We start from the raw sequence: 10,535 nt of genomic DNA on the forward strand, positions 1-10,535 counted from the left end.
CAACGCGGGCCCCAGAATGGCTGGGGATCGGGTGGGGGAGAGAGAACAACGCGGGGGAGGGGAAAGGGGGAAGGAAGCAAAGAAATGGAAGAGTGAGGGTCGAGGGGAGAGAGGGAAGAGGGAGGGTCAAGACTTAGGAAGGCTGAGTCCCGACTTCCCCGTGTCCCACCCAACCTCTCCGGCTTCCACGAGAGGCCCCACCTGGCAGGTAAGCCCCGCCTCCCCTCAAGCCACGCCCCCAGGGCCAACCCCGCCTTCTTTCCCCTGCCACTCCGGACAATTTCAGCATTTCCAAGTAACCCTCTTCCCGTCCACCTCTTTTCCCCTAAAGCCACACCCTCCCCCAAGGCCATGCTCCCACTCCTCCCCTAGAGTCGTCACCCACACCTACCGGGACACAGTGGCAGGCGAAGGTCAGCCCACCCCCGGGGCCCGGGCTGGGTCGGCACTGGCCTCCATGCTGGCATGGCTGGGACTCGCAGGGCGACAGGACAGTCTGACAGCGGGGACCTGAGCCAGCAGGGGCAGGGGGATCAGCCACAATGAAGGAACGACAGGCAGAGCCCCAGGCCAGGCTCCTCTCCCACTCTTGCTTACCTGTGAAGCCGGCATGGCACAGGCAGCGGAAACCCCCACCTGGGTCCTGCAGGCAGTCCCGGGTGTGCGCTGCATGACAAGCACCTGAGCGACACTCATTGATGTCCGCCTCACAGCGCAAGCCGGTGTATCCCGGGGGGCAGGTGCAGCGGAAGCCGCCTACCAGGTCTACGCAGGTGCCGTTGTGTAGACACCGGGGGCCTGAATCCAAGGGTGGGCCTGGGCCACAGTCATCTTCGTTAATCTCACAGAGCACTCCTGGGGGAAGGAGGCGGGAGTAGTCAGGAGATGATGAAGACTCAGCCCCATCCTGTCCCCCAACCCTGGCCCTGACATACCCAGCGTTCCTGGGGGACAAGAGCAGAGATATCGGGCCACGAGGTCAATGCAGGAACCCCCGTGCTGGCAGGGTTGGGAGGCACACTCGTCCTCGTCGTCCTCACAGTCATCACCAGTGTAGCCAACTGGACACTTCAGTGGGGTGAGAGAGACCCACTCAGCCCAGAGGGACACCGACACACCTGGACACACCCCATGAAGATGCAATCCCAGCACAGAAGGACACACACACATATGAAGACACGCCCAGTGTGCAAGACACAGACACACACACACACACACACACATCCCTAGTATAAGGAAAACACCCAGACCAGGCACAGTGGCCTCATGCCTGTAATCCAGCACTCTGGGAGGCCAAGGAAGAAGGATTGCTTGAGCCCAGGAGTTTGAGACCAGCCTAGACAACACAGTGAGACCCTGTCTCTACAAAAAAAAAAAACCCAAAAAACAAAAATTAGGCAGACATGGCGATCTGTAGTCCCAGCTACTCTGGAGGTTAGGGCAGAAGGATCACCTGAGCTCAGGAGTTCAAGACTGTGATGAGCCATAATTGTACCACTGCACTCCAACGTGGGCAACAGAGTGAGACCCCGACTCAAAAAAAAAAAGAACTACTCAGACACAAAGGTCCACAGACACACCCAGTGCAGAGAGACACACAGATGAAAACACAGAAAAACAACAGCCCCAAGACATACACAACCAGAGATGCACACTCAGACACACACAGACAGCACACAAATAGCTATGCCCTGGAAACAAATGAAGACAAAGGTACACCCAGACAGACCCAAACATCACTAGATCTGCTCAGCATGACACCCACCAAGATGTACCCAGAGTCACAAAAGCAAAACCCGAACAAGTCTAGAGAAAGACATGCCCACACCAGGCCACAGACACACAGAAACACATGCCCAGATACACCAGAGCATGGCTAGCTCCTCTTCCCTCCCCAGGAAGCACCCCCTCACCTCGCACATGTAGCCCCCCATGTAGCCACGGCAGGTGCCCCCATGCTGGCAGGGCTGGGCCAAGCAGGGGTCCACCTCCTGCTCACAGTGGCTACCTATACGGCCCTCTGGACACACGCAGTAGTGGGAGCTGTCCTCGTCCACACACTGCCCGCCCGCCTGACATAGCTGCTCCAGCCGCACCCCTGCAGAGAGGAGAGTGGCATCAGGGTGGCATCAGAGGTGGCATCACACACTCCCTCCCATTCTACCCACATCACACACATCACCCAACATCCCTGCTGGCATGAGCCCCCAGGGTCTCACCCACACTCCATCAGGTTGTCACACTCCCCCCAGCTGGCAGGGTCTCAGTCACTGACACACACACTCACACCAGCTCCATCACACACTGCATTCATTGTATGTACCATCCGAGCTGTCTCACGGTGACAAACACCATCTGGGCCAGCTGTCACACAGTCACACACATCCACACACAGTTACACACCCCATCACGTCCATATGCTCTGTGGCACCCTCATTGGGCTCACACTAACAGGAGGTATGTGCACCCCTTCCCAGAGTCCTGCACTCCTGGTCACTGCATTCCCCCTCACCGATCTGGGCTGCGGCCTCTCTGCAGGGTAGGCTTCGGATGTCACAGAGGCGCCCACTCCATCCTGGGGGGCAAAGGCAATAGGCCCCCGTCTGGACACAGCGACCCCCGTTCTGACATGGCCCGCGGCTACACCAGTCTACCAGAGTCTGCAGCAAAAGCCCTCAGCGTCAGGGGGCGCCCAGAACTGGTACCCCGCTTCTCCCACAGAATCCCGGGCAGGTCCCTCCCACTGAGCGCCCCTCCAGTCTCCTCCCCCGGAGCCCAGTGACCCCCGCCCACCTGGCACTGAGTGCCTGTGAATCCCTCGGGACAGGCGCAGTGGAAGCCGGGGTGGGCGGCGCTGCAGACACCTCCATGCAGGCAGGGCCGCGAGAGGCAGGGATCGGCCTCATGTTGGCAGTGAGCACCGGTGTAGCCAGGGCGGCACAGGCAACTGAACGAGTTCACGCCGTCCACGCAGGTCCCACCATTGAAGCAGGAGCTGGCAGGGTGAGTGGAGGGGGGACAAGCGGAGGAAAATGGAGTGGTGAGGCCCCGCCCTCCTCTGGTCACTGGCAGAGTTACAGACCGCCCTCCTCACCCTTACCTCCATGAGAAGCTGCAGTCCCCGCAGAAGCCCACCACGACCCTTAGCCCCAATTCACCAGGTCCTTCAACACTGAGGCAAGAGCCAGACAGAGGCCCCGACCCCTCTAGGAGTAGAGTCTCTAAGGTGACCTCTATAAGATACCCTGCCCCTTCCCCAGCCCTGCCCATGAGTCATCAGAGTACTCAGGTGGGTGCCAAGCTGAGGACTCCCTACATCTTTGTTGTGCCCGCTCCATCTCAAGCCCTGTGCACCCACCCAAGCCACAGTTCCCGAGCTCCAACAGAGGCCCTGCCCACCTGGGGCTGCAGTCGGGCAGGTCCTGCTCGCAGTGGAAGCCTCCATAGCCCGGTGGGCAGGAGCAGGTGAAGGAGGCCACGTGGTCGGCGCACGTGCCGGGGCCGCAGGGGCTGCTCAGACACTCATCCACATCGCGGGCGCATCGTGGGCCAGCGAAACCAGGGAGGCAGGAGCACGAAAAGGAGCCTACGGCGTCCTGACACGAGCCGCCATTCAGGCACGGGTCTGCCGGCAGGAGGAAGGGGGTCACTTACCTTCCCCATCAGCCCAGCCTGACCCGGATATGCCTTGAGTAGAGGGGAACTCAGAGGGAAACTAGGTTCAGTTGGGAGGGGTCACGTTTGGTCAGAGGGATCAAAATCTGTCTCCTGTGGCCTCATCCTCTCCCTTATCTGGAAACCTCCATTATGTGGAAGAGGGAAGATATTCGGAAAACCAAAAGGTCCCTTGGAGCAGCCAAGCAAATGCTGCTAATTGTGCCTGCTCTCATTCCTGGGCCCAGCACAGGCCTGCACTGGCCTGAAGTGGCCACTAGTCACACATTGAGCTCTTAAAACTGTGACAGGGCCGGACACAGTGCTCATGCCTGTAATCCCAGCACTTTGGGAGGCTTTGGGAAGCGAGGATTGTCTGAGCCCAGGCACTCAAGACCAGCCTGGACAACATGGCAAGACCTCATCATCAAAAAATTAGCCGGGCATGGTGGCGCACACCTGTGGTTCTAGTTACTTGGAAGATAGAGGCAGAAGGATGGCCTGAGCCCAGCAGATCAAGGTTGCAGTGGCTGTGAGCGTGCCATTGCACTTCAGCCTGAGAAATAGAGTGAGACTCCAACTCAAAAAAAACTCCCAAAAAACAAAAACAAATAAAATTGTTACTGAACTGAGATGGGCTGCAAGGGTAAAATATACACTGGGTTACAGATTTTGAAGACTTAGTGTGAAAAAAATGTAAACTATCTCATTAATAGTTATAATGATTACACATTGAAAGGGTATGTATATTGGGTTAAACAAATAGATTATTTATATTTAATAAATTAAACTTAATATCTCTAGCCGGGCTCGGTGGCTCAGTCTGTAATCCTGTGCTTTTGGGAGGCTGAGGTGAGTGGATTGCCTGAGCCCGCGAGTTCGAGACCCGCCTGGACAACTTGGTGAGACCTCACCTCCACAATAAACCAAAAAAAATTAGCTGGGCATGGTAGTGTACACCTGTAGTTCCAGCTACTTGGAAGGCTGAGGCGGAAGGATTGCTGGCGCCCAGCAAGCGAGGCTGCGGTGGCCGGAAGCGGCCACTGCACTCCAGCCTGGGCGACACAGTGAGACTCCAAAAAAAAAAAAAAAAAAAAAAGCCAGGCTTGATGGCTCAGCCTGTAATCCCGCGCCTTTGGGAGGCTGAGGTGAGTGGATTGACTGAGACCACAGGTTCAAGACCTGCCCGGGCAAGTTGGCGAGACCTCATCTCTACAATAAATCAAAAACTAGCTGGACATGGTAGCGCACGCCTGTAGTTCCAGCTACTGGGAAGGCTGAGGCAGAAGGATCGCCGGAGTCCAGCAGGTCGAGGCTACAGTGGCCAGGAGCGGCCACTGCACTCCAATCTGGGTGACAGAGTGAGACTCCAACTCAAAAAAAAAACAACAAAAAACAAACCTTAATATCTCATTTTTTTTTCTTTCTTTTTTTTTCTTCCAATACTCTTGTTGTATTGTCCAGGCTGGAGTGCAGTGGTGCAATCATACCTCACTGCAGCCTCAAATTCCTGTGCTCAAGTGATCCTCCTGTCTCAGCCACCCAAATAACTGGGACAACAGGAATGCACCACCATGACTGGCTAATTTATTTTTATTTTTTTGTAGAGATGGGGGTCTCACTATGTGCCTTGGCTGGTCTCAAACTTCTGGCCTCAAATGATCCTCCCACTTCAGTTTCTCAAAGCACTGGGATTACAGGTCTGAGCCACCATGCCTGGCCTGTTTCTTTTTATTTTTTAATGTAGCTACTAGAAAATTTTAAATCATAAATGCGGTTTGTGTTATTTGTCTGTTGAGCAGTGTTCCTGAAGAACTCTCTGGAGACCTTTTATCTCATACTTTGCACACAATGTTAACTTGATTGCTCTCAGAGGCCATGAACGGCTTCAAGTCAGATGGACCTGTGTTCCAAGCCCAGATCATCCCCTTGCTTGTTGCATGACCTTGGGCAAGTCACTTAACTTTCTTGGGCCTCAGTTTCCATTTTAAAAAGGGAGGTGGTGGGATAAGACAGCCAAGAAGATAAAAGAAAAGCGCAGTGCCTGGCACACAGTTCACACTTGATGCATGCACTACCTCGGGCAGCACCGCCCAAGAGCTCCCCTGTACTCACTGGGATCACAGTCATTGATGTCCTGATCACAGGAAGGGCCAGTGTACCCTCCATGGCAGGTGCAGCTGAAACTCCCTGCCAGGTTGGTACAGGTACCATGAGAGCCACAGGGTGTGGAGCTGGCACACTCGTCCACATCCTGCTGGCATCGTGTGCCTGGGGGCAGGAAGGAAAGTAATATCTAGGGTTAGAGGGTACAGAGTAGGTCCGAGGGGTCTGGGACAAAGGAAGAACCTGCAAATCAAGACAGGTAAAGGCAAAAACAAGCCAGGCTTGCCTCTGGGTGTTTTGCATACACTGCACCGGAATGTCCTCCCCCGCCCAGTTGGTGGTAGATGCATACTGTGAGGCCTGCTCCTCTAGGAAGTTGTCCCCAGACCTTCAGCCCAGTTCCTAGCATTCCCAGCCTCATATCCCTTCCTCTTCCCCAGAGCAGACACACATGGGCCACAAGGGTCTATGTCCAGCCCTGTCCTTTCCCAGAAGAAAGTTCCTCTTAAAGGCAGGGCTGGGGGTGAGTCCCCCTCTGGGCCCCCAGCATCATCCAGTATGGGACAGGGGACAGAGAAGATGAACAGGGAGAGAGCAAAGAGACAGAGTTGTACCTTGCCAGCCAGGAGAACAGGAACAGACGGTCAGCTGGCCAGGGCCAGACTCACAGAGGCCCCCATGCTCACAGGGGTTCGGGGTGCAGGGTGACAGCAGCTCACACTGACGACCTGGGGGAGTGGGGGAGAAAGGCAGAGTGAGAGCCTTGAGGGACTCCCAGTTCCCATCTCCCCCCCAGGATCTCCAACTTGATACCTCCCTGGGGAAAACACAGATGTAGGGAAAGGAGAGAGTTGCATAGAAGGCAAACAAGGCCGGGCTTGGTGGCTCAGCCTGTAATTCTGTGCTTTGGGAGGCTGAGGTGAGTGAATTGCCTGAGCCCGCGGGTTCAAGAACCCCTGGGCAACTTGGCGAGACCTCATCTCTACAATAAATCAAAAATTAGCCAGGTGTGATAGCGCGCGCCTGTAGTTCCAGCTACTTGGAAGGCTGAGGCGGAAGTATCGCGGGAGCCCAGCAGGTCAAGGTTGCGGTGGCCAGGAGCGGCCACTGCACTCCAGTCTAGGCGACTGAGTGAGACTCCAGCTCAAAAAAAAAAAAAAAGAAGGCAAACGAGAAGAATGAGGGCATCGGGGGGCTGGGGAAAGTAAGGTGGGGACACACACCCTGGACACCAGGGGGACAGGTGCAGCGGAAACCCATTTCATCGCTGGTGCAGGTGCCGCCGGCCCGGCAGGGCTGGGACTCACAGGCATCTCGGACCAGGCTCTGACTGCAACGGGGGCCACTCCAGCCAGGCTCACACACACAGCGGAACCTGGAAGGCGAGGCAGTCAAGACCGGCAGGTGGGCCAGGGAGTGGGGAGCAGTGTTGGGGGTTGAGGGAGTCTCACCCGCTGGACGCATCATGACAGATGCCATGACTGCAGGGCTTGTGGGCACAGGGATGGCTCGGGGGGAGGCAGAGCGGGGGCAAGGAGCCAGGTGGGCAGAGGCAGCGGAAGCCGTTTTCTCCATCCACACAGGAGCCTCCTTCGCCGCACGGGCTGGACTCACATTCGTTGATCTCCACATTACAAAGGGGCCCTGGAGAGCACACAGGCAACCTCATCCCAGGATAGGGATGGCAGAGCCAACCAGAGAACGACAGCCTAACCCCATTTAGCACACCTACACCCCTGAGCAAGGATAATCTCTTTCTCACAACAAATCAGCTCTTGTGCAAATTAGGCAAGCCACCTCCTCAACCAAGAGCTGCCTTGCAGTCTGGGCATAGTGGCTCATCCCTATAATCCCAGCATTTTGAGAGGCAAAGGCAAGAGGATTGCCTGAGCCCAAAGGTGTGAGACCAGCCTGGACAACTTGGCAAGACCTCATCTCTACAACAAGTTAAAAAAAAAAGTTGCCCAGTGTGGTGGCACATACCTGTAGTTCCAACTACTTGGAAGACTGAGGCAGAAGAACTGCCCGAGCCCAGTGGGTCGAGGCTGCAGTAGCCATGATTGTGCCAAAAAAAAACCTCAAAACTCAAAAAAAAAAAGCTGCCTTGCCCCCTGATCAGCCTGGTCCCCAAATTTCCATGAAGTCACTTTCATTCCCACCTTAGTCTCATTCAGAGATAACCCTTTTCCTGAGTCAACCTACGCTCCAAGATCATCTTAAGCCAACGTGGGGACAAACCTCATGCCAAGGAGAGAGCATAACCTCAGGGCAAAGCGCGGACAATCTTGGATAAGAATGCACAAATAAGCCCGGCTCGGTGGCTCAGCCTGTAATCCCGCACCTTGGGAGGCTGAGGTGAGTGGATTGCCTGAGCCCGCGGGTTCGAAATCCGCCTGGGCAGGCGAGACCTCATCTCTACAATAAAAAAAAAAAAATCAGCGGGGCGTGGTAGCGGGCGCCTGTAATTCCGGCTACGTGGAAGGCTGAGGCAGAAGGATCGCCGGAGCCCAGCAGGTCGAGGCTGCGGTGGCCGGGAGCGGTCACTGCACTCCAGTCTGGGCGACTGAGTGAGACTCCAACTCAAAAAAAACCCAAAAAGCAAAAAGAATGCACAAATATAAGGGCAAAACAGGTCAACAGAGACAGGTGATTTCAACCTTCCCACACTGTATAGACTCCCTCTCCATGGCAGTCATCTGCCCACCTGTGAAGCCAGGCTGACAGACACAGTCATAGCGGTTGATGCCGTCACGGCAGACTCCAAAGGTGCAGGGATTACTGGCACAATCATCGATGTTCACTTCGCAGTTTACACCTGGGTGAGGGGAACATGACCAGGAATAGCACCTCTGTACCCCAAACCCTCTGCGCCCCTCCAGGAATGCTATTCCTGCCCCAGCCTCCAGCCCCACCTGTGGTGCCAGAAGGACAGCGGCAGAGGTATTTATCCACCAGGTCTAGGCATTTGCCCCCATGGCGGCAGGGCTGGCTGCGACACTCATCCACTTGGCTCTCGCAGCGCGTGCCCGTGTAGCCTGGGGCACAGGCACATGAGAAGCTGGCGATGCCGTCCACGCAGCGTCCGTGGTGACATGGGTCGGGAGAGCAGTCGTCCACGTTGCGCTCACACAGTGCACCCTCGAAGCCTGGGGGCGGGGAAGGCAGAGTCAGGCTCCGCCCACTTGCCAAGGGCCGGCCCACAGCTGCGGCCTCTGCCCAATCCTGGCTCAGGTCTGTTTCCAACTGACAGGAGGTGGGTTCAATTTAGGCTCCACCCCAGCTTGCCGCCACTCCATCCAGCTACAAGCTCTAGGACTGGCCTCTGGCCAAATCCCCAATCCTAAACCCCATCCCCTGTCAAATCCCACCCCCTGGCTATGGACCGGACCTCCAGTCCTCACACTAGCCTTTCTATTCTGCCCCACCCTCAACTGGAGAAGAAATCTTATGGGAGTTGCCCGAGAAAAGTAGAGAGGGTTGGGCCCGCCCCCTCCAGTTACTCACAGCCTATACGTAGCCAGACTCTTTGGTCCCGCCCCCAACCTTACCGCCGCCTATGGTCATTGTTGGCTCCACCCTCCACCTATCATTGGCCCTGCCTTGCTGCCGCCTCGCCCACAAGCTCTTCCCAAGCCTGTTATTGGCCCTGTCTCCCACTAGCTCCGCCTTCACAGAGTCGTTCTGGACGGTCAGCCTGCCTCACCCTCCGCGCAACGGCACTCGTAGCCATCCGGCTGGTCCACGCACTTGGCGCCATTCCTGCAGGGCGTGCTAGCACATTCGTCCACGTCCAGCTGACACGTGGACCCGCTGAAGCCTGGGGTGGGGAGTGGGATGAGCGGAGACCCAGATAAGGTCAGAGCAGTCACCCCTCGCCAGTTCTGCCTTCTTTGGGCGGGAAAATCCATCTTCATGGAGCTCAAAGAATGTCAATGTTTTTTATAACATGTGGTTTCTATTATAAGGTATCCGCTAATATGATCTTATAAAGGTTCCCAACCTGAGGTCTTTGCCCCTGCACAGACACGTCTTTTTCGGGCTCCCTGTCCCAGGGTCCTCACCCGAGGGGCAGGTACAGCTGAAGCCGTTGACTCGGTCCTTGCAGACCCCGCCATTGACACACGGGCTACTTTGACACTCATCGATGTCCACCTCGCAATAGGTTCCTGTGAAACCTAGGGGCGGAGGAGGGGGATTAGGGCAGTAGGGGCTGCATTCTGGTCTGAAGGGGGCGCCAGGGGAGGTATCCCCTACCTACTCATAAAGCTGGGCCTTGGCCCCAACCCCCAGCGGAACCTTAGGTTTAGTTTTCGGCCACAGGCCGGACCCTCACCCTGCTATGGTCCCAAGTGATCCAAAGCCCATCTAGGCCTTGCCTTCAAACCTACCCCTTCTCTCGGCAGTCCTCAGACTATGCCCTGCGGCCTGTCCCCAGCCCCAGGGTCCACCACAGCCTTGAGTGCAGCAGCAAGTCCCATCAAGCCTAGTGCAGGACTCTGTGCAGGCTCCACCTTGACCCCACCTTGACCCTGGCCCTGCCCTCCTGTCGCCCCCTCCCCAAATGGGTCCAAAGGCCCAGACTCCACTCTCACCCCATCTGAAGTTCTACTGACTCCATTTGACATGTCCCCAGCCTCACACAGGATTCTGCTCAGGCCCTGCCCCCCGCCTCATCCCAGGTTTCAGTCTCTAATGGCCCCACTCTAAACCCAGTTCCACCCCATTCTCCTCCCAGCCTCACCTGCAGGCTTCTCCCCCCCCCCCCCCCCCCCCCC

The 10,535-nt window shown here is 56.4% G+C and overlaps 1 protein-coding gene across 1 annotated transcript in view; it reads right to left on the reverse strand.

Annotated features, from left to right (window-relative positions):
• NOTCH3 (notch 3) overlaps positions 1–10,535 on the reverse strand; it is a gene marked incomplete at its 5' end in the record, with an annotated part of 37,685 nt that overhangs the window by 17,893 nt on the left and 9,257 nt on the right. Inside the window, 15 exons of the mRNA XM_008058452.2 lie at positions 392–510; positions 598–855; positions 936–1,068; positions 1,914–2,098; positions 2,513–2,660; positions 2,794–2,995; positions 3,400–3,625; positions 5,770–5,925; positions 6,375–6,488; positions 6,984–7,135; positions 7,212–7,404; positions 8,465–8,575; positions 8,673–8,906; positions 9,464–9,577; positions 9,822–9,935. Of these exons, the coding sequence (XP_008056643.1) occupies positions 392–510; positions 598–855; positions 936–1,068; positions 1,914–2,098; positions 2,513–2,660; positions 2,794–2,995; positions 3,400–3,625; positions 5,770–5,925; positions 6,375–6,488; positions 6,984–7,135; positions 7,212–7,404; positions 8,465–8,575; positions 8,673–8,906; positions 9,464–9,577; positions 9,822–9,935 (2,459 nt within the window). The remainder of the gene's footprint in view (positions 1–391; positions 511–597; positions 856–935; positions 1,069–1,913; positions 2,099–2,512; positions 2,661–2,793; positions 2,996–3,399; positions 3,626–5,769; positions 5,926–6,374; positions 6,489–6,983; positions 7,136–7,211; positions 7,405–8,464; positions 8,576–8,672; positions 8,907–9,463; positions 9,578–9,821; positions 9,936–10,535) is intronic.

Source organism: Carlito syrichta, unplaced genomic scaffold (assembly GCF_000164805.1).
Source record: "Carlito syrichta isolate Samal-C Ts95f unplaced genomic scaffold, Tarsius_syrichta-2.0.1 Scaffold89767, whole genome shotgun sequence".
Lineage (NCBI taxonomy): Eukaryota > Metazoa > Chordata > Mammalia > Primates > Tarsiidae > Carlito > Carlito syrichta.